This window comes from Pseudoliparis swirei, chromosome 16, assembly GCF_029220125.1.
Source record: "Pseudoliparis swirei isolate HS2019 ecotype Mariana Trench chromosome 16, NWPU_hadal_v1, whole genome shotgun sequence".
NCBI lineage: Eukaryota > Metazoa > Chordata > Actinopteri > Perciformes > Liparidae > Pseudoliparis > Pseudoliparis swirei.
Genome location: NC_079403.1, coordinates 4,811,108 through 4,835,954, shown reverse-complemented (window position 1 = coordinate 4,835,954; position 24,847 = coordinate 4,811,108). Strand labels below are relative to the sequence as shown.

General features: G+C 47.3%; 1 protein-coding gene across 1 annotated transcript in view; it reads left to right on the top strand.

The window, feature by feature from the left end:
• The window catches only part of ptchd1 (patched domain containing 1), a 33,597-nt gene extending 9,081 nt beyond the window's left edge, over positions 1–24,516 (top strand). The window contains exons 2-5 of the mRNA XM_056434359.1: positions 14,769–15,486; positions 21,018–21,423; positions 21,613–21,757; positions 23,190–24,516. Of these exons, the coding sequence (XP_056290334.1) occupies positions 14,769–15,486; positions 21,018–21,423; positions 21,613–21,757; positions 23,190–24,320 (2,400 nt within the window). The 3' untranslated portion in view covers positions 24,321–24,516. The remainder of the gene's footprint in view (positions 1–14,768; positions 15,487–21,017; positions 21,424–21,612; positions 21,758–23,189) is intronic.
• Positions 24,517–24,847: the final 331 nt, after the last annotated feature.

The following is a 24,847-nucleotide window of genomic DNA, read 5'->3' as shown; positions in this document are numbered from 1 at the left end:
CAATTCCTCCACGCTGCACGAGGAGTCACCGGCAATCTTCATCCCGTGTCTCCTCGTGAGCAGCGGGGGGGGAATCGGGGCAAACATTTCCGCCTCGCCCCGAGCCCGGTGAGGCACCGGCAGCGGGAAGACACCCAGAGAAAAACCCAACTAATCACCAAACAATTTAAACTACTGTGAAACCCAACTAATAAACCACATAAACTAAATACACACAACTATGAAAGAACAGAGAAGAGAGAAACACACAGACAACGCTCCGCAGCTCTCAAACACACACCCTGTCGCTCTGACGCTCAGCGTGAACTGAGAGAGAGAGAGAGGTTGGTGCACACAAAAAGGAGTGCATGAGTTACATAATGGTATCTTCTGTGAGGTTCAAGACTTCTTCCTTCTGGTCTACTTGCATCAGTTTGTGAGCGCCTACGTTTCCCACAATGCCACAGCAGAGAGAGAGAGAGAGAGAGGGGGGGGGGGGGGCGGTCTGAACTTGTTGCATGAGACAGCAGCAGCAGTGCTCAACCAGACAGGATCAAGCCCTTCCAGCAGGAGTAGGAATAGTGTGAGTCACACACGCACACACACACACACACACACACACACACACACACACACACACACACACACACACACACACACACACACACACACGCACGCACGCACACACACACGCACACACACACGCACACACACACACACACACACGCACACACACACACACACACACACACACACACACACACACACACACACACACACACACACACACACACACACACACACCCGCCGGCGGCTGCACTGGACTCTTCCGATCGTAAACTCGTCCTCCTCGATGATGAAGATCCTTCCTGATGTGATTAATTAGTGGCTGAGCTTGAGAGTCAAAACACGGGCGGATCGTCTCGGCCGATAAAATAGCAACGACCTCGGAGAGACCCGGTCATCCAGATGTCTGTCTCTGTCTGTCTGTCTGTCTGCCTGTCTGTCTGCCTGTCTGCCTGTCTGTCTGCCTGTGCGTGTCTGTCTTTCTTCCTGCCTTGTCACAACATTTTGTGCATACATTCATGATCCCCAGAGGATGACTCTTCTTCACTCTTCTTCACTCTTCTTCACTCTTCTTGACTCTTCTTCTCATTGTTGTTGTGAGCATTTTGTCGTTTTAATTAACCTCCGAACACCAGATTGTTTTCAGCCAGAGAAATCACAAATATATAATAAATAAATCTGAATGTTGAAAAAAATATTTAACTTAAAAGGTGCAAACGTTGATGATAGAGCGGCTATTTTAATCATCAATTAACAACCACAAAATGACCGTATATTGAATCATATATACACATATAAATTAAATTATGTATGTGAGAATTGCTGATATGAATATACTCAATGTACTTTAATGTTAACGTAATTATCTGAGGCTCCTCATCCTGAGTTATTAGGTCATATTAGGTCATATTAGGTCGTAATAGGTCAGATTAGGTCATAATAGGTCATATTAGGTCATATAAGGTCATATTAGGTTATATTAGGTCATATTAGGTCATATTATGTTATATTAGGTCATATTAGGCAATATTTGGTCATATAGATAGATAGATAGATAGATATGTACTTTATTAATCCCCAAGGGGAAATTTGTCGTAACAGTAGCAGCACCAATAAACTAAACACACAAGAATAAAAAATAAAATATAAAAAACAGGGATGAAAGATAAAGATGTATACTGTTAAGAGAGACGCGTACGTGAACCGATTCGGTCGCCTCGGGTGGGAGACGGAAAGAGAAGTCACGCCGCAGTCTTCTCGTGTAGGGAAAACGGGGGAGGAAAGGAGCGGGGAGGGAATGAGACGGGAGAGGAGAGATGGAGAGGAGGGGGAAAGGTTTGCGGTGCGAGCCGGCTCACACCGGGTACTTTATTGAGGGAAATAATCGTGCTCTAAGGACAGACGTGTAGCAAACTGTCGTAAAGCACGCCGGCGACGCCCAGGCGCAGCGTCACCGCTGCTAACCTGCCGCACTGGAGAGGACGCGGGACCACGGGTCACGATGCCCGGCCTCTCTTCTGACGACCGCCCCGGTCACGGTATCCTCGCCTTTAGCTTCGAGGGGAACGGAAACTCGGCGAGGGCGAAGACCGAGTTAAGGGGAGGAGGCGGAGATCAGTAACTCCCTCTATATGATTCTGCGATCGTTCGGGCCTGATGAGCGACGCGCGTGCACCTCGACAGTGGTTGCTGTTTGGCTCGGCGCGCGACACCCCTAGATGATGTCAGATCGATCTCCGCGGAGAGAAATGCTGGGTATTCAATTATCTAGTCTCCTCCCAAACACGCTCGAGGGTACAAGGCTCGTAGAGCGGCTGGCGGGACACTTATTAGGGTCCTCGTCGACTTCGTCGTAGAGGAACCTATTGTTTTTCTAAGAGTTATTATTATTATTATTATTTTTTTTCTCGTAAAACAAACGTCGACTGTCCGCACCCCGTACGCCCCAGCAGACTTAAATTCCACATGCAGAAGCAGACTGGTGAAAATTTTCATATTATTGAGTTTTCGTATTCGTACATAAAGAAATGGCTCTCTAGCGCCCCCTACAAACTTCTTTTTTCAGTAGCAATAGTTTTCTTCCCCCGATGACCGATTGACTTGAGATTTGGTCCAGAGGTCAGAATTGACCAGCTCTACAAAAAAGCCTCTCAGACCCCTAAGCTCCGCCTACTTAGATTTTCCGCCATTTTGAATTTCTTTAAAAACTGTTTTTTTCCAACTTCTCCTAAACGATTCGTCCGAATCATACACAACTTGTTGTGGTTCATTATTGATTCAATGCCATCATAAATCTTCGAAAGATAGTTAATATGTCATTGCGTTCAGAAGATATGGACCAATGAACATCCAAGGGGTGTGGCCTTATTTGTAAAGACACCTAACTTCCAAATCACTTGGACTATCCTCACCAAATTGGTAGCCTATGTCCACAAGGACACCTTTAACCTACCTTAACTTTTTCATAACGTTTGAACATTAGGGGGCGCTATAATCAATCCCTCAAAATATGCCTTTTTGGCCTTTTTTCATGTTTTTAGGGGTTGTAAAACAGTTAACTCCTCCTAGAGCTTAAACCCGATACATTCCAAACTTGGCCTATATGGTTTTGAGACCTTTGTCTTGAAATGGCCTTAAAAGATTTCAATAATATTAAACTTTGTGCGTTTGCCGGACCGGCAAAGAAACGCCATTCGCCATGAAAATTGACGTTGTTGTAACTCAGCCATACATAATGGAATCTGCTCCATATTTCTCATACATCATGACATAATGACCCTGAAGACATCCATATGCTAATTTTTCCATATGCTAATTTTTTTTTTCTGGAAAGAAACGCCATTCGCCATGAAAATTGACGTTGTTGTAACTCAGCCATACATAATGGAATCTGCTCCATATTTCTCATACATCATGACATAATGACCCTGAAGACATCCATATGCTAATTTTTTTCTGGAAAGAAACGCCATTCGCCATGAAAATTGACGTTGTTGTAACTCAGCCATACATAATGGAATCTGCTCCATATTTCTCATACATCATGACATAATGACCCTGAAGACATCCATATGCTAATTTTTCCATATGCTAATTTTTTCTGGAAAGAAACGCCATTCGCCATGAAAATTGACGTTGTAACTCAGCCATACATAATGGAATCTGCTCCATATTTCTCATACATCATGACATAATGACCCTGAAGACATCCATATGCTAATTTTTCCATATGCTAATTTTTTTTTCTGGAAAGAAACGCCATTCGCCATGAAAATTGACGTTGTTGTTACTCAGCCATACATAATGGAATCTGCTCCATATTTCTCATACATCATGACATAATGACCCTGAAGACATCCATATGCTAATTTTTTTTTCTGGACTTGGCGCCAACTAGTGGCACTAGGAAGTTACATGTTTTTTACTTTTATACACTGCTCCTCGCAGATTATTCAGATCGCTCTCAAAATATACCAGAATAGACCTAAGACCTCGATGATGCTTCCCTGTGGAGCTCGTAGCGCCACGTTGAATCACATTCACATTTAATTTACATGACAAGGTCTAGACTTCACATGGATACACGTGATGCATGTATATGTTCAAATTGTCACAGCGCGCCCTGCTGGCAACCCTGGACTCGCTCAAAGCTGCTCCAAACTTCTCATGCTTCAGAGAATTCAAGGCCTGAGGATATCAACAAGCCTTTTTCACTGAGTCAAAGCGCCACCGACTAGCAAAGTAAAATCAGTGTCGCGTGAAACGGTCAAACGCCCAACGAACGCGTGCGCTCTCGGCCGAGGGGGCCGGCGTCCGGCCAGCACCCCCGACGTGCGAAGCAGGAAGAGGACCCGTTCATCGCTGCTTGCAGCTTTAATTAATATTCTTATTCTTAGGACAAACTCCGCGACGAGGACTCAAGTGTTACGAGTCCCTCTCTTGGTCCCGGAGCCAACCACGGCTCGGCCGAGAGCCGGAGGTCTACCAGCTGCAGCGATTTCTCTCGTCAGTACAAAATGTCAGTGGAGAGTGTGAGGGCTCAGAATGGTCCCTGGGGGACTGAGGTCAGTAGGGGTAGCCGTGCAGACTCACCTCGGAGGCTGCGGGGTCCGCTCTCGGGTCTCCGCCTTCCGTCTCCTCGGGTGGGTCGACAGGTGAAGAAATAGGTCTCACAAACAAAGTAGGTCCACAAACCGAATGTAAAGTTTAAGACTGCAAGGCAGCCAAGTATTTTATTCAAAAAAAGAAAGAAGAAAGAAACAAAGTACAATTACAAGTCAGTTCCCTCACGGAAGCCTGACGCTAAAACACAACCACTAAAAACTCTTTTTTTTCCTGACCATCTCACTTCCTCTGTTCGTCACCTTTATACCCTCGGCTCCTCCCCCTTTTACCGGATATCCATCCCTCTTTGGGGTGCTGATGGGGGGTTCATCCCCCCCCCCCCTCTCGTCCTGAGAGGTTCTGGAGAGACTCTCTGTCCCACATCAAAGAGGGGGACCGTTGTCTTAGCTGGTTTAGATGAGCTCGGTCACCTCGGTGACCTGTCTCCGGGTGTCTCCTCCTATCTCTCAGGCACTTAGGGTACCCTCCTTATGATCCTTTCAGACTTGGTGAGACTTCCCGATGCCAGTGACATCAAACACACTCTAACCGGGGGTCAGGATACAGAACATATTGGGAGACATATATCACATTATCATATCAAAGACCATTGATCTACAGGCAGGTTAACACACATGAATCCAGGCTGGTGTTTATTCACTCCGTAGTAACATCCTCTTGGGCCCATATGGTGCGGATATGGGCTCCGAACACCCAATCAACCAGGTCTTCATTTGAATCTCCCCAGAGGTGCAATGTTTACATCTGGTGTCGGCGTGGGGCCCCTGAGTGAGTTCAGACAGAGGGTCACTGGTTGTAAACGCCAAAGATGACCACTCAGGACCCGTGTTCTGTCACACCTGGCCCTCTGCTTATCGTCCCAGCGATGGCCTCGATGCTTTCATTTGATCTTACAGCCACTCTCCCTGTCGGCCGGCCTGATGGATGCCTTGTTGCTTTCCTGTTGTTGTAGTCTAATGGAACTGGGGTCCCCTTTGATCTGTTTTATTACTCACATTCCACATTCACTTCTCCCCGGCCTGGTCTACGGATCATTTTGCTAATCCCAGAAAAATTCGCATTTATTTGTCCCACTTCTAACAATACAAGAAGTATACAAAGTAAAATATAAAATAAAATATATATATCTATACAACATATATGCATACACAATACAATACTAATGACAAATTAAATTAAATATAAAAATATTAAATATAGACAGTGTGCAAAATGCAATGTGTGTGTATGTGTGTAGTGTAAATGAACATGAAGTGTGTGTGTATGTATGTAGTGTAAGTAAATGAAATGTGTGAAGTGCAGATCAACATAGTGTGGATATGATGTTATTATTGCAGTTATTGCACTATGATCTGGCAAGAGGTGATCTGTTGTAGAGCCTCATAGCCGTCGGCAGGAATGTTCTCCTGTATCTGTCCTTGTGGCAGCGGAGCGTGAGGAGACGTCTGGAGAAAGTACTCCTCTGTCCCTGTAGGAGGTCATATTAGGTCATATTAGGTCATATTTGGTCATATTTGGTCATATACGGTCATATTAGGTAATATTTGGTCATATTAGGTAATATACGGTCATATTAGGTAATATTAGGTCATATTTGGTCATATTAGGTAATATACGGTCATAATAGGTAATATTAGGTCATATTTGGTCATATTTGGTCATATTTGGTCATATTAGGTCATGTTAGGTCATGTTTGGTCATATTTGGTCATATTTGCTCATATTTGCTCATATTAGGTCATATTAGGTCATATTAAGTCATATTAGGTAATAGTTGGTCATATTAGGTAATATTAGGTTGTATTTGGTCATATTAGGTCATATAAGGTTATATTAGGTAATATTTGGTCATATTAGGCAATATTTGGTCATATTAGGTCATATTAGGTCATATTTGGTCATATTATGTCATATTTGGTCATATTAGGTCATATACGGTCATTTTAGGTTATATTAGGTCATGTTAGGTCATATTTGGTCATATTTGGTCATATTAGGTAATATTAGGTAATATACGGTCATATTAGGTTATATTAGGTCATGTTAGGTAATATTTGGTCATATTTGGTCATATTAGGTAATATTAGGTAATATACGGTCATATTAGGTTATATTAGGTCATGTTAGGTCATATTTGGTGATATTAGGTAATATTTGGTTATATTAGGTAATGTTAGGTCATATTTGGTAATATTTGGTCATATTAGGCAATATTAGGTCATATTTGGTCATATTAGGTAATATACGGTCATAATAGGTAATATTAGGTCATATTTGGTCATATTTGGTCATATTAGGTCATGTTAGGTCATGTTTGGTCATATTTGGTCATATTTGCTCATATTTGCTCATATTAGGTCATATTAGGTTATATTAGGTCATATTAAGTCATATTAGGTAATAGTTGGTCATATTAGGTAATATTAGGTTGTATTTGGTCATATTAGGTCATATAAGGTTATATTAGGTAATATTTGGTCATATTAGGCAATATTTGGTCATATTAGGTCATATTAGGTCATATTTGGTCATATTATGTCATATTTGGTCATATTAGGTCATATACGGTCATTTTAGGTTATATTAGGTCATGTTAGGTCATATTTGGTCATATTAGGTAATATTAGGTAATATACGGTCATATTAGGTTATATTAGGTCATGTTAGGTAATATTTGGTCATATTTGGTCATATTAGGTAATATTAGGTAATATACGGTCATATTAGGTTATATTAGGTCATGTTAGGTCATATTTGGTCATATTAGGTAATATTTGGTTATATTAGGTAATGTTAGGTCATATTTGGTAATATTTGGTTATATTAGGTAATGTTTGGTAATATTAGGTTATATTTGGTTATATTAGGTAATGTTTGGTTATGTTTGGTTATATTAGGTAATATTTGGTAATATTTGTATCTTTTTGGCAGTAAAAAGCGAGGCAGACTATCTGTAAATGTGTCCGGTCGGTTCATTGAGGCAACGAGGAATCATTCATCAGGAGACATTCCTACACACGGCTCCCCCCCCCCCCCTCCCTCCTGAAGTCAATGCAGCACCCTGAGGTGCGAGGCAGCTCTGCCTATGAGCTGTGGCAGCGACCGGCATCAGGCCTGTTGCTTAGTAACCGGCTCTGTGGATGCTGGCGCCATAGAAACGCAGGAGGACTGAGAGACCACTAGTGTTACACTGTCGGGAAAGACGCACACACACAGACACACACACATACACACACACTCACACATACACTCTCACACACACACACACACACACACACACACACACACACACACACACACACACACACACACATATGTTACCACCAGGCTCACGGCTGGTTACAAAAAGGGAGGCCACACAGATCTTTAAAATAAACCATTTATTGTAGCCATACAACTCTAACAGAAGCACATGCTGAGGCTGGTGCAGTATGGTAGGGAGAGAGAGAGAGAGACTCCCCTTGGTGCTTCCTTTTATTCTCTCCCGGTAGCTCCTCTCACCAGGAAGCCCTTCCAGGCCAGGTACCCAGCTGCAGCGGGGGATGGTCGTCACACCCCTCCCCTTAAAATAGTGGTCCTCCCTGCAGGCGATCTCATGCAAGCATCCGGAACTTCCCCACCGGACTTCGGTACTGCGATCCTAAGAGAACAGAAAACCGGAACAGGCTGGAAGAGACACTGCAGGAAGTAGCAAAACACAAGTTAATTTAAACAGTCACAGCCCGGGACATGGCATCAGCCACGGTATTTTCTGTGCCTTTTTTGCATGACGTATATCCAAATGATATGGCTGAAGGAAAAGACACCAACGCATTAGCCTTTGGTTTGGGTTCTGGAGTGAGTGGAGAAAGGTCAGGGGGTTATGATCAGTATATACCACCAAAGGACTTACTCCACCACCCACATAAACCTCAAAATGCTTCAATGCCCAGATCAGTGCCAATGCCTCTTTTTCAATCATGGAGTAATTTAGCTGGTGAGAGTTGAACTTTTTGGAAAAGAAACTCACCGGGCAGACAACCCCATTTTCTCACCAACAGGCCATCTTGTAGAAAATAGCCAAGGGCTGCACTCTCCACCTCATCATGCTGGAGAACCTGCTGGTACAGTGCCTGGAGTGTGGGGTCCTGCTTTTGTTCTTTGAGAAGGTCACTGCAAGAGACAGGCAAGGGGAAAGCAGGCACAGGAAACACAGACATTCCTTTAATTTCTGAACCCTTAACACTAGACTCACGCTTGGTCCGACTCATAGCACGAGTCACAGCACAGGCAGCATGTACCGTAGAAGGCGCCGTGGGATCCTCGGCCCCTACTTTGGAGGGTAAAGTATTTGATAAGCCAGGCCACACCCGACCGCCAGCCAGGTCATTCCCTAAAATGACCTGTATTCCAGCCATAGGCAGCGAAGGGCGCACTCCCATAGCCACATCACCTTTCACCAAATTTGAGCTCAGTCAACTTATGCTTTGGCGCCGAAAAGATCGCCAAACCCATTCCTCGGGCAGCAGCACTGGAACCAGTGTCCGTTTCTGGAGACAAATTGAACACAGACTCCACAATGAACGATTCCAGAGCCCCCGAGTCTCTTAGAATCTTCACAGGTATTTTTGTCTCACTGCCTACCAGTGAAACAAAACCATCTGACACAAACGCAGCATAACCAGGATCCATCTCCTGGTGAGTCGGGGAACCCGTCAGTTCTTGATCCAACCCTGGATCCTCAAACATCGACTCAACCAAAGAAGGCTTTGTGTGCGCCCGCACAGCAGCAATGGCGCGATCTCTTTCTTCGCCGCGCAAAGACACAGCCGCACCCGACGGTTTTGGTGGCAAGAACCCCGGCTTTAACTTGGTTTTTAACACCAGACACTCATTTCGCCAGTGACCTTTGCCAAAACAATAATTACAGACGCGATTGGGGTCCATTCTTCCCCGTAACCCCGGGTCTGCTTTCCCTGGAAACGTATTTGCCCCTTCGGGCACAGGCTTACCGGAGTCAACTTCCCCCATACTGTCTCGGAAACCAAGTTCTCTACGACTCCGGCTCTCACCAAAAAATGTTCCTCATATTCAAGATTCAAGATTCAAGATTCAAGATGTTTTATTTGTCACATACACACACAGGGTGTGCAGTGAAATGAAAGTGGCAATGCTCAGCAGGAATGTGCAGCAAGCAACACTACTACACACTATTAAAACAACAACACAATATTTACAGTGTGTGTGTGTGTGTGTGTGTGTGTGTGTGTGTGTGTGTGTGTGTGTGTGAGGGTGTGTGTGTGTGTCTATATGGGGTCCTGGTGAGGTCGGAGTTCGTCCTGATGGCCTGAGGAAAAAGAAACTCCGCCTCAGTCTTCTGTTCTTGCAGCGTGACACGGAGGCGCTCGACCGCAGCAGCTGAAACAGTCTGTCGTTGGCGTGGTGAGGATCCTTCATGATCCTGCCGGCTCTGGCTCTGCACCTCCTGGTGCACAAGTCCCAGGTGGGGAGTGTTCAGTAGTGCTGCCATCAACGCACTACTCTCTGCAGAGCCTCCAGCTGTGGAGCAGTTCCAAACCAGGCTGTGATGCTGTGTCAGGACGCCTGTCACAGCTCCAGAGAAGGACTGAAGGATCCTCTCCTCTTACTTTTCCTCAGCTGCCTGAGGTGGTAGGCGCCTGCCTTGCCTTTCTCACCAGAGTGTCTGTGTTTGTTGACCATGTCAGATCCTCGGTGATGTGGACTCCCAGGTATTTCACTCACCCTCTCCACAGTAGTCCTGCTAATCCCCAGTGGTGTACGCCCTGTTGTTGTACCTCCAAAGTCCACAATCCTCCTAGTTTTGGTGACATTCATGATGAGGCTGTTGTCCCGGCACCAGGTGACAGATCAGCAACTTCCTCCAGGTTCTCGCCGCTGTTCGAGATCAGGCCCACCCGCAATTCATCATCCGCAAACTTGATGATGGTGTGATGAACCTGGCCACCTGGCCAGGTGTGTGTGCTGGGAGTACAGTAGGGGCTGAGGATCTAACCTGGGGGGATCCTGTGTTCAGGGTGAGGGGATTTGAGGTGTTGGCTGCCCAGGAAGTCCAGGCCAAGCACACAGGGTCAGCCAGTCCAAGCAGCTGCCAGCTCAGACTGCTGTCGGCCAGTCTGGAGGGGACTATGGTGTTGAAAGCTAATCAATGAACAGCAGTCTCACATAGCCCCTCTGGCTGTCCAGATGAGAGTGTGGTGTGCAGTACCTGGGAGACAGCATCATCTGTGGCAACTGCAGCGGGTCCATGGAGGAAGGGAGGAAGTGAATGTAGTCCGCCTCTCAGCATTTCATCGAGGAGGGCCACCGGTCGGTAGTCATTCATGCTGGAGAACAGGGACAATGGTAATCTCTTGAAGCAGGCGGAACCGGGGACCACGGACTCAGGGAGAGAGGTTGAATATTGTGGTGAACACTGAGAGCTGGTTAGCACAGGTCTTCAGTACTCGTGAATATGCCATCTGGACCTGCCTTCCTGGTTCCACCAACAGAGCCCTCCTCACACTGTGCTCGGTCACAGAGAGTGTGTTCATCCCCGGTAGAATCCACCGCCACGCTTAACGGTGTTGTTGTTAGTCAAGCAGCACTGTTGTTGCTAGCCTCAAACCGCGCATAAAATGAGTTCAGGTCGTCCGCTAGGGATGCTGCCGGCACTGGAGCGCCGGGTCTGCCTGGTAGTCTGTGATAGTCAGAGCCCCGCCATGCGCCTCTGTCTTTCATCTCATCTCTCTTAACTTCCTCTTTCCTCCTTCACCGCCTCCTCAGTCCATAGACCGCCTTGTACTGCCCATGTTGCCGGATACAAGACCGGAGTTATAGGCAGCAGCAGGCGCTTCACAGCCGGATGGATGGATTATCAACCCACGGCTTTTTTAGGAAAGACCTAAACTTTTACCGTGGGGACGATGGTGTCCGCGCTGCTATGAGGCTCATTGTTACTCAAGCTGACGCCACTGGAACTGGATTGATCATGTCCCAGTCGACGACGCGGAAGCGTAGCTCTGTAGCTCAGCCTGATTGGTCAGACCACCCACCTGCTCCTCACCGCCGGCTTCCCTTGCGATCTTTGCCGGTATCCCGGAGCAGAAAATGGGGGCTGGCTATCTGATGGTCTGATTTTCCGAACGGAGGGAGAGAGACAGCCTTGTAGCCTCTCTTGAATGGCGTATAGCAGTGGTCCAACGTTCTTTCCCCTCTGGTAGCACACGTAATGTGCTGGTGAAAGTTCGGCATGACTTTTTTTAGGTTAGCCCTATACCGAGTGACAATGACAAGCGCATGGTTTGGAAAGTCCCTGCGAGCTCGGATGGTTGAGGCCTTGGAGAACCTTAACCCAGGAGCGTCACCGTGGTTGGGGGCCCCACTACCAGTAGCTGCAGCGCCTCCTGTCATACCTAGGCGTCACCTGGGACCATGCGCCAATGCTGCAGTAATTGGCGCTCTGCCAGGTAGCGGAGGTATATCCCGATGTATCTTGGGCAACCTGGACATTGACCCCTTCACACAGGTTGTGATGGATGGGGGGACCTTAGGGCTTGCTGGCCTCATCACAGCCTCGGTTCTGGTGTCTATGCGCATCGCCAGCCCTGATGATCGCCGTCAGCTTCTGATCCACGAGACTATCGCACCGCGTGTCCTCCGTGCTTCCATTGTTCCTCAGGCTGAAGCCAGGGGGGAACTGGAGGCACTTCTGCAGGACCCAATAGGTTTGAGGACTCAGGCCTGGTGGGTGACCCATGTGGCCAAGATGCCTGTTCCGCTCTGGGATGCCACTACTGGGCTATGGGATGCAACAGTAACCCTCCCAGATATCCTTGGACACGTGCACCGGGCCGCTAACAACAGTTCGGACTTGCTGCGGGAGCGCGTCTTGTATATAATTGTCCTGACGTTGATCACCTTCGCGATGCGAGGTGACATCTCCCCTGTGAAGGTTTTCGAAGCTGCAGAGGGAATTGAGACAGGCGATGCCTTACATTGCGAATCTGTCTGCTGAAGATGTCCGTCGCACCTGGGACAATTTCGGACATCTAGTGGACCAGACAACCATTGGTGATGTGCTCCGGCAGTGGACAGCTTGTCTTCCCGGGGGATGTATCCGTCTGCGAGTGTGTCTGGCGCAGGCAGCAGGGAGCGGTCTCGTGTCATTGGACATGTTTGCTCGGGCACTGCGTGAACACAAACTCTTCCCTTGGCCACTCATACAGAGACTCTACCCTGGCCAATGGGCTGCGGTGGTTCTGGCACTCCGGACAGTCCAAGGGAATCCTCATTATGGGTTTAAGACGGACCTTAAACATGTTAACTCTCGAAACTACTCCAGTGTCGCATGGGTGTGCGGGCGAGTCCTGATCCCAGCTGGCGAATCTCACTGATGAAGAGACCGGTGGTATGGCCGACTTAATAGCTCTGGCTACTGTCCACGGGATTTAGGAGTTTTGAGCACCGTCGGAGTTCTGCCGCTCGTGCGGACCGGGCCTACGAGAGGTGCTGTGAGCATCTTCTCTGTCGTCCGCCATGAGCTCGGGTCCTGGGTCACCACTGTTCATATACCCGATCCCGGACGAGCCCCCATTTGTTACCACCAGGCTCACGGCTGGTAACAAAAAGGGAGGCCACACATAGATCTTTAAAATAAACCATTTATTGTAGCCATACAACTCTAACAGAAGCACATGCTGAGGCTGGTGCAGTATGGTAGGGAGAGAGAGAGAGAGAGAGAGAGCTTCCCCTTGGTGCTTCCTTTTATTCTCTCCCGGTAGCTCCTCCCACCAGGAAGCCCTTCCAGGCCAGGTACCCAGCTGCAGCGGGGGAGGGTCGTCACACATACAATCACACACACACAGACACAGACACTCACACATACATACTGTGGCAACCCGGGGGACTTGGAGGTGAGATTCTGAATAAAATCAGGAGACTCAGAGACGTAGCGCAAAAGAAAGTGTATTTTTAATAAAACGTATAGGAAAAGGGGGGAATGGGCATCTAACGGCAACAAAGGATTCTTCCCGGTCGGGGTCTTTGGTCTCACACCTGGTGTGAGACGGTTCCGATCTCCTGTATGGGCCGAGCAGAGGTGAGAGGGTCCAGTTACCTCCGGTCTGTGGCGGCTCCTCTCCTAAGGTTCCACCGTTCCTTCTCCTCTCCTGATGTCTTCCAGTGGAGGGTAGATATAGTCTGTGTCTCTCATCAGCTGATAGGCTGCAGGTGTGACCACTCCCATGTGCCCATTGGCTGTAGCACCTGCACTGGGAAATACGCCCCGTGGATCACTTCCCCCAACCTGAGCTTTGGGATCCGCCTCCTGGGCCTTGTCTGCTCTGCTTTTCCCCCTGGTCTGCCACAATACACATACGCACAGACACACACACATACATTACATTACATTACATGTCATTTAGCAGACGCTTTTATCCAAAGCGACTTCCAATAAGTGCATTTCAACCTAGAGTACGAACCAAGAACAACAAGAACACAGGAAGCAACACTTCCTCAACTCAGTCGAACCACAAAAGCACCACAATAAGTGCCATCCCAGTGCCACTGAAGTGCAAATCTGTGTTTTAATCCAGATGTAGTCGGAAAAGATGTGTTTTCAGTCTCAGGCAGAAGATGTAGAGACTTCCTGCTGTCCTGATGTCAGTGGGGAGCTTGTTCCACCACATACATACATACACTCTCACACACACACACACACACACAGATACACACACATAAGCACAGACACACACATACATACATACACACACATGCTCACACACTCACAGACACACGCATACACACATGCACACACACACAGACACACACATACACACACACACAAACACCCACAAACACATACATACACACACAGACACGCACATACACACACAAACATACATACACACAGACACACACACAGAGACACACACGCACACACACAGAGACAGACACACACACATGGCTCTCTTTCATCACACACGTCAGAAAGTCGCTCTGTGAGCTAAACAAACATTTTATTGGAGCTAAATTGTCCGGAAACATGTGTGTGTGTTTTTTGTGTGTGTGTGTGTGTTGTGCGTTTTCCTCCCCATCAGCTCCACAAGCGGATCTACCAGATGCAGGTGACGGTCCCGGCCACCGGCGCCAACAGCTTCAACTACTCCTTCTCCTACCTCTGTCTGCCCGACGACAAGAACGTGTGCATCATCGACGACATCATCCGCGCCATGGAGCAGATCCAGGCGGCGCGCGGCGCCAACGCCTCCGTGCCGCTCCTGCGCTACCCGATCACGCGGCTGGCGGACGGGCGCCAGGCGTACGTGGGCCACCAGCTGGGCGGCGTGCAGGGCTGGGGCCCCGGCGGGGCGATGCGGAGTCAGGGGGCGCCGGGGGCCAAGGGCGAGGGCGTGCGGTCGGCCCGGGCGCTGCAGCTCACCTACTACCTCCAGGCCCGCGGCGGCCTGATGGACCGCGTGGCCGGCCAATGGGAGAAGGCCTTCTGCGGCGAGCTGCGGCGCTTCGCGGCGGCGCACCCCAAACTGGGCCTGTACCCGTCCACGTCGTCGTCGCTGAGGACGGACTTCCAGTTCTCCTCGGTGCTGGCGCGCCGCCCCCTGCTGGCCAGCCTGGGGGCGTGCGGCGTGCTGGCCGTGCTGTGCTGCTCCATGAGGGACTGCGTGAGGTCCAAGCCGTGGCTCGGCCTGCTGGCCCTGCTGTCCGTCACGCTGTCGGGCCTCACCGCGGCCGGCATCCTCAACCTGACGGGGGCCACGTACAACTCCACCTACCTGGGCATCCCCTTCGTCATGCTCGGTAGGTTTTTTTAATTAATTTTTTTATTTCACTGAACAAAAATGAAAGCGACGACAACTTTTTAAATGAGAAAAATGAAAAACTTAAATAAATAGAAATGAGTAATGTCATTTAAAAAAAATTCAAATAAAGAAAAGATAGAAATAGAAATAGCGGGAGACAGAGAGAGAGAGAGACAGACAGAAAGAGAGAGATACAGAAAGAGGGACAGAAATAGACAGAGAAAGAGAGACAGAAAGAGAGAGAGACAGAGACAGAGATAGACAGAAAGAGAGAGAGAGAAAGAGTGAGATACAGAAAGAGAGACAGAAAGACAGAAAGAGACAGAAAGAGAGAGAGAGAAAGAGAGACAGAAATAGACAGAGAAAGAGAGAGACAGAAAGAGAGACAGACAGACAGAAAGAGAGAGACAGAAAGAGACAGAGAGAAAGAGAGAGATATAGAAAGAGACAGACAGACAACAAGAGGGACAGAAAGAGAGAGATACAGAAAGAGACACAGACAGAAAGAGAGATACTTTTTTGTAATTTAAAAAAACTTTTTATTTCTTTATTTTCAATTTCACTTAACAAAAAAGAACGCGGCAAAAAATTGTAAATGACAACATTTTTTTTTCCAATTAATAGAAAAGAATAATATAATAATTAAAAAACCTAATTTAAAAACAACAACCATAAGTAGAAATACTGATACTTTTGATGGTTTAAATGACATATTTGACATTCCGAGTCCCTCTCATGCCGTATGTCCACGTCTTCAGATTCATGTTCACTTTGAGGAGTTGTGGCGCCTCGGCATGAAACGTCAGTTAAGAACAAGTCACCGCCGCGGAGAAATCACAGAGCGAGTGCAGCCGGCACACGGCAGGTCTGAGCCCCGCTGAAGGTTACGGCGCCTTCAAGTCTCAGGCTGCCGGTGTGCTCGCCGTCTGCTCCCTCGGTACCCGTGATGGGCGCCAGCCAGCGGGCGCAATGCCATTTCAAATGTAGACGGGTCGTCAAAAATGACTGACAAGCGGCGGCGGGGCGTGGCGGGAACTTAATACGGGTCTGGAACGAGTTGTTCAACACTTCTCCGGGGCTGGAACCAGAAGGTTTGACATTTCGAAATGTCCAAGTCAAAAAATATATTAAAAGGACACTTTTAATGTTACAAACACACACATGCTTGTTGGATTGTTCACGAAGCATCTGTATCGCCGACTTTGACACAATGGCGGTGAGCACGTGACCAAAAGGGACCATGGTCTCTTGTTTGTTTTGTGATCAAATAGTTTTATTTTATTTAATGTATTTTATTTATTAATTTTATTTATTTATTTTATTTTATTTATTTATTTCATTTATTTCATTTTATTTATATTAAAAGAATGTGCACACTACACATAGATGCACAGGCAAACAATTAAAGATTTTTAAAATAAAATATATCAATATTAGGGCTGTGAAACGATTACAAATTTTAATCGGGTTAATCACAGGTTTTTGTGGATTAATCATGATTAATCACATATTACCGATATTCTCGGTATATTTTGTGAGAACATAGAGATTTATGACAAAAGACGGATATATACATTTATACATTCTTCTATAAAATGGTGCTGCAACTCAGCAGTTATTTAGCAGTTTTCTTCCATATGGAACATTAATACATCTTCATCCTAAACATAATGTTTAACCCTCCTGTTACCTTTCGGGTCAATTTGACCCCATTCAATGTTTAATGTCGGTGTTCTTTGGGGTCAATTTGACCCCAGGCTGTTTTTCACTGTGTCAAACATATCAGAAATATCAACATTTTTATTGATTTAAAGGGCTATTTAGGTAGTCAACAAACAAACATAAAGTACCTCACACTTAAACTTGGGAAGCAATATTAATTCTAATAATTTTCTGGAGGTTTTAATTGCTGGGGTCAAATTGACCCCGAGGGTAAAATATGTTAGTAAATGTAAAGGTAACAGGAGGGTTAAACAGAACATTTTTCTATTGTTTGTCAACCATTAACTCCACCATGATACAATCTAAAGGTGGACAGATTGACAAGTGACTTTTTTTTTGCTCGGTCCCGATGCACGCGCACGGAGCTCTGTGGCGCGCCAGACGGAGATCGATAAGTGTTAACGCAACGCGAAGAGACAGAGATGACATGCTGCTGTGGAGATACGATCAACAACAGACGTTTAGTTTAATAAAAGAACAAAGACGTGCTCTAGAGAACATGTCAGGGGCGGGCCAATCTTTTAATGTCATGCGATCTACCGACACTACGCCGCGATCGACTGGCAGGTCGCGATCGACGTGTTGAGACCCTGATCTACAGGAAGTAAAAGTCGTAACAAGGTTTCCGGAGGTGAACCTGCGGAAGGATCATTACCGATGAACAGACCGTCTGCATGAGAGCGGACACAGTTCAGATTGAAGTGGTGTATTGGAAGCTCATTTTGCAAGTGACTTTTTTTTCGTCCCGACGACCAACAACAGACGGATTGGAAGCTCATTCTGCGCATGCGTTAAATGCGTTTAAAAAAAAAACTAGTTAAACCTGAAATTGAATTAACTGAGTTAACGCGTTATTTTTCACAGCACTAATCAATATAAAGAACATAGATACACAGGCATACAATCATACAAATTAAAGATTTTTTAAATAAAATATATTAATATAAATAAGGGTAAACATTCCAACACCTACACACATATATCTATTTATGCACATACAAATATACCCTCCTTTAAACATACACACATAAAAGTGCCCCTAATTTCTTTTTAAATGCCCCTGGGTTTCAGTCAGTGAGGGGAAAAATTACCCCCTAAAAAATATGTAAATGCCCTCCCGTGAATACCACTGCTCTCTCTGTTAATATAATTCTTTTTTAAATTCGGTTTTAGGCGAAAGATTGCCGCGGCACTAACATCGCCGGCCAAGTGCGACTCCAACAGATGTGAATTACAGCCGATACACCGAATTTAATGAAGCAGGGAAGAAAGTTTATTAAATGTGGATCGATGGCGCCACTTAATAAAGGTCATTATGGTATGTGGGAGGGGGGGGGGGGGCGTGGCCTCAGCTCGGGCGGGTTCGGTCCTGATGCGGTGACGTTGACTATGTCGCAGTGCAAACTCTCCCCCCCCCCCGGTTTATTATAGGGAATAAAACACTTTAATCACACTGCAAGATTTAAAGAGCCCAGACACATACATGCGAGATTTTTTATAACAATATGTATTTTCCTCCAGTCACTTTCTTTGTGTATTTGTTGTTGTCGTATGTCTTGGTACACATGATATTCAGGTTCAGGGTACACAAACACGCGAAGAACAACACACATCAAATGCTGCTCCCTCCCAAGAAAGAAAGAAAAAAGAAGAAGGCAAAAAAGCATAGAAAATAATTAAATAAAAATAAGATAAATATTTTAAATAAAAATGGTCCACTCCTGAGTGTAGTGGTGTATGTAATTGAATAAAAATAAGATAAATAATTTAAATAATAATGGTCCACTCCTGGGTCTAGTGGTGTATATAATTAAATAAAAATAAGGTAAATATTTTAAATAATAATTGGTGTATGTGCTATGTATGCTTTCAGATAGGAGTGTGTATGGTGTGTGTGTGTGTGCACACAGAGCAGTTCAACCAATTATTATTTCTTAATTCCCAAATGCCTTGAAACCACCCAAAATTCAGCAACAAAAAAAAGAAAGTCAATTATTTTACATGAATTCATGTCAATTATTCTAACGTTAAATGTGATTCAGTTATTCTGTTTTAACGGCTTAGATCACATGATCAAAGGGAATAGAAAACAGAAATACATCTCCATAACTCATCATTTAAACAAACCAGGGAGCATCCAGGCTGGTGGCCCCACACATGGAGTCCATACCATAATGACTCTGTAACGTGGAGGAGGAAAGGCTTCTGTTCGGGCTTAAAATAACCGAGAACAGAGGAGACTCGAGGGGGAATGGAGTACGAGAGGGAGGGGTGGAGGGGGGGGGGGTGAGATGGGGTGAGATCCGGATTCTCTGAGCAGAAAACGAAGTTAAACGGCAGTTAGGAGGAGGGGGAGGGAGGGAGGGAGGGAGGAGGGAGGGAGGGGCGGGGTTTTCACAATCAAGGAGGCAGACGGGGAAGAAGAAAGAAAAAAAAAGGTGGGAGGAAGCGTGAGGCGAGAAAAGAAGGGATGTGATTACAGAGGATACGGGCAGAAGGAGACGAACGGCACGGAGACGAGAGAAATAAATACAAATAAGTGGATTTGTGTGGACGATTCGGCGTCTTTCTCCCGCTGAAGAAATGTAGTTAAATAACAAGGGAAAGAAGATATATAGAAGAGAGAGAGAGAAAACACATCATTTTTCATTATTATTTATAACAAAAAGAAAAAAACATATATATATATATACTGTATATATATGTACTGTGTATATATATATACAGTATATATACAGTGTATATATATATATATACATTATTATAACAAAAAGAAAAAACATATATATATATATTCTGTATATATATATATATCCTGTTTCTATATATATCCTGTATATATATATATATATATTCATTATTCATAACAAAAAGAAATAAAAAGAATATAAATATATATATATATATACAGGATAAATATACATTATATATATGCTGTATGTATATATACAGTATATTCCACACTGTCTTTATGTGTTCCCCTTGGTATCATTATTGAACAGTATTGAACACTATACTGTGTAACACAGTAATATCACAGGTTCTGATAGGCTGATGACAAAAGGACACGCCCCTTTATCTTCTGGCTATACATTTTTTTCTCACGTCTTCGTTATCCGGCTCGACGTGACGTCATTTAATAAATATTAAAACAATCCTTGTTAGCAAGTGTTGTCTGGAGCCTCTCACCCCCTCCCACTGTCATTCACTGTCTAATTCCCTCGCTTTCACACACACACACACACACCCCACACACACACGCCACACACACACTCACACACACACACACCTACGCCTGAAGTGGCGGCACTTAAGGTGTTAAGTGTTTCGCCGTGGTGAGGTCAATGGAGAGAGAGAGAGAGAGAGAGAAGATGGGGGGGGGGAGGGGTGGGTTGCAACTGGTGACTCATGGATGCCATGGCAACCATTGTAGAGGAAACCATATTTTTTTTAAACACACACACATCTGTTTGCACGTATATAAACATGGACGTTTATGCGCCCGCTCAAAGACGCGGTGCGTTTAAATCCCCGTAAAATAGAGCGTCGATCCGAACCATTGAACGCAGCATCGGAACTGTGTTCTTTAACCGCAGTTTATACGCTTACACATCTGTTAATTAAGGAGGATTTGGGTTAAAATGTTTTTATTATTCAGCATCTGTATTGACTGGTGAGTATAAAAAAAATAAAAAAAATTACCCACAATGCTTGAGGAAAGAGGCGTAATAACGATCCGTGGCGTTTCATATCGCTCGTCGTTAATTGACGCCGCCTAACTGTCGATTCCGTCCGCTCCCCCGCCAGGCCACGGGCTCTTCGGCTCCTTCGAGATGCTGTCGTCGTGGCGACGGACCCGCGATGACCAGCACGTGAAGGAGCGCGTGGCGAGCGTCTTCGAGGACGTGATGCTGCGCTTCTCCGGCTCCACCGCGCTCCACCTGACCACGCTGGGCCTGGCGGCGTCGCCGCTCACCAACATGGAGGCGGTGCGCCTCTTCTGCCGCACCGCCGCGCTCGCCGTCGCCGTCGGCTACGTGTACACGCTGTCCTTCTACAGCTCCTGCCTGGTGTTCACCGGCTACCTGGAGACCGGCTACCGGCACGGCTGCTTCTGCCGCCGGGTGCCCAAACCCGACCGGCTGGACTCCAAGCCGGCGTGGTACCGGTGCCTCATGTACACGCGCTACCAGGAGGAAGCGCCGGCGAACAACCCGCCGCCGCCGCCGCCGCCGCCGCACGGGGTCGATCACGATCACGGCCACGCCGCGGCGAACTCCAACCTCACGCAGACGCACGCGGATCCGCCGCCGCACTCCAGCCCCCACCCGCACACGGCGGACGGACACGCCGCCAACTCCACCCACCCGCACCTGCACCCGCACCCCCCCCCGGTGATCGCCGAGCCCAACCCTCAGGACTCCCACCTCTTGCTGGGGTGCGTGAGGCGTTGCTACGGCGACTGGATCACCAACACCTACGTCAAGCCCTTCGTGGTGCTGCTGTACCTGGTCTACATCTCCTTTGGCTTGATGGGCTTCCTGCAGGTAGGGGCAGCAGTTACATAATCACATGTGTTAACCACATCCGGGACATCACATCCTTCAGGGTTCGGTCGGTTAGGAAAACCTGGAAAAGTCATGGAATTTTACAAATGTTTTAATCCAGACCTGGAAAAAAAAAATCCCCAAAAAGTTTTGGAAATGTGTTATATTCCTTTCAGGCCAGGGTTCTGTAAAAAAAACATTTTCTTAGGTACTTCTTCAAAGAACCTATAAAGGTGTCTCAAAGAACCTTCAAACAATGGTTCTTTAAAGGCCCCATTTCTGGTTCCACAAAGAACCTTTCAGGCCAGGGTTCTGTAAAGAACCATTTTCTTAGGTACTTCTTCAAAGAACCTATAAAGTGGTCTCAAAGAACCTTCAAACAATGGTTCTTTAAGGTACCATTTCTAGTAAAAGAACCATCCATAAAGAACCATTCAAACCAGGGTTTCTTTAAAGAACCATTTTCTTAATTACTTCTTCAAAGAACCTATAAAGGTATCTCAAAGAACCTTAAAAAAATGGTTCTTTAATGCACCATTTATGGTTCGACAAAAAACCTTTTTAACCAGGGTTCTGTAAAGAACCATTTCCTTAAAGAGATATTCAAAGAACCTTCAAACAATGGTTCTTTAAGGCCCCATTTCTGGTTCCACAAAGAACCTTTCAGGCCAGGGTTCTGTAAAGAACCATTTTCTTAGGTACTTCTTCAAAGAACCTATAAAGGGGTCTCAAAGAACCTTCAAACAATGGTTCTTTAAGGTACCATTTCTAGTAAAAGAACCATTAGAACCATCCATAAAGAACCATTCAAACCAGGGTTTCTTTAAAGAACCATTTTCTTAATTACTTCTTCAAAGAACCTATAAAGGTATCTCAAAGAACCTTTAAAAAATGGTTCTTTAACGCACCATTTATGGTTCAACAAAAAACTTTTTTAACCAGGGTTCTGTAAAGAACCATTTCCTAAAAGAGATATTCAAAGAACCTTCAAAACATGGTTCTTTAAGGCCCCATTTCTTGTTCCACAAAGAACCTTTCAGGCCAGGGTTCTGTAAAGAACCATTTTCTTCGGTACTTCTTCAAAGAACCTATAAAGTGGTCTCAAAGAACCTTCAAACAATGGTTCTTTAAGGTACCATTTCTCGTAAAAGAACCATCCATAAAGAACCATTCAAACCAGGGTTTCTTTAAAGAACCGTTTCCTTAAAGAGTTCTTCAAAGAACCCATAAAGGTGTCTCAACCGAAAAAATGGTTCTTGAGTCGGTGATGGTTCTTCGTAGAACCACAAAGCCTTTTAAAGAACCCTCCCTGTTCTGTGTGTGCGGTGGTGGTGTGTGGTCACTATGTGGCATCGTTTTAAACACACTCCCCCTCTATAAAAACACGAACACATTAATAAAAAAAACCCAACCCTCTCTCTGTCGTCGTCAGGTGACTCAGGGCTCCGACCCCAGCGCGCTGGTCGCCATGGACACGGCGACCGTGCTGTACACGCGCGCCCAGCAGCGCTACTTCAGCGCCTACTCGCCCGTCATCGGCTTCTACATCTACGAGAGCGCCCCCTACTGGAACGCCTCGGTGCAGCACGACCTGCTGGAGTACGCCAAGGGCTTCCAGCGCATCAGCTGGCTGGAGGCGTACCTGAGCTACCTGTCGGAGCGCAACCAGTCCGCCAGCCAGCCGCGCGAGAACTTCACGCGCACGCTGCGCCGCGCCTTCCTGCGCGAGCCGCGCTTCGCCCACTTCGCCGACGACATCATCTTCGCCGAGCGGGGCCCCGGCGAGGAGCCCGACGTGGCGGCGTCGCGCCTCTTCCTGGTCGCCAAGACGACGGAGAACAAGCGCGAGGAGATGTCGGTGCTGCTGGACACGCTGCGGCGCCTGTCGCTGACGTCGCGCGTCCGCTTCCTGGTCTTCAACCCGTCGTTCGTGTACCTGGACCGCCACGCCGCCGCCGTCAGCTCGCCGCTGCGCCACTCGCTGCTGGCGGCGCTCCTCCTGCTGGGCCTGTCGTCGCTGGCGCTGGTGGAGCCGCTGGTGGCGGCGTGGCTGGGCCTCACGCTGCTGTCGGTGCAGTTCGGCGTGCTGGGCTTCATGACGCTGTGGGGCGTGGAGCTGGACTGCGTGTCGGTGCTGTGCCTGATCGCGGCGCTGGGCCACGCCGCCGACTGCTGCGGGCCGCTGCTGTGCGGCTTCTCGTCGGGCCGCGGCGGCAGCCGGACCCGCTGGGTGAGGGTGGCGCTGGAGCGGCACGGCGTCCCCTCGCTGCAGACGCTCGTCTGCTACGGCGCCGCCCTGGTGCCCGTGGGCTCGGTGCGCTCCAACCTCACACACACACTGTTCCGCTGCCTGGCGCTCACCGCCGGCTGCTCGGCGCTGCACACGCTCGCCTTCCTGCCCACGCTGCTCACCTTCCTGCCGCCCTGCAAGGACCGGGGGGGGGGCGGCGGCGGGGGCCCGCCGGCCGACGGCGGCGGCGACGGCGAGGTGCAGAGGCAGGAAGTGGAGGGCGTCGAGATGAACGACAGCACGCGGGTGGTCGACCAGATCACCACCGTCTGAGCGCGGGGCGACGACGAGGAGGACGATGACGATGACGACGTTGGGTTTTCTTTCTTTCTTTTTTTTTTCTTCTTTTTTTCTGGGCCCCTTTGTTGCCATGGCGACTGACGGCCCGGGAATTGGTTTTCACTGTGAGCTGCCGCTTCTGCGTCTGCGGACGCCGATTTCTTGTAAACGGAGGAGGAAAAAAAGGAGAGTGTCACCGAGAGGAAGACGGGAGGAAAGAAAGGGGGGTGGAGAGAGAGAGAGAGAGGGAGGGAGGGAGAGAGGGAGGGAAAGAGGGAGAGAGAGGGAGAGAGAGAGGGAGGAAGGGAGAGGGAAAGAGAGAGGGAGAGAGAGAGGGGGAGAGAGAGAGAGAGGGAGAGAGAGGGAGAGAGAGGGAAAGAGAGAGGGAGAGAGAGAGGGAGGGAGAGAGGAAGAGAGGGGGAGAGGGAGAGAGAGAGAGGGAGGGAAAGATAGGGGGAGAGGGAGAGAGAGAGGGAGAGAGAAGGAGGGAAAGAGAGAGGGGGAGAGGGAGAGAGAGAGGG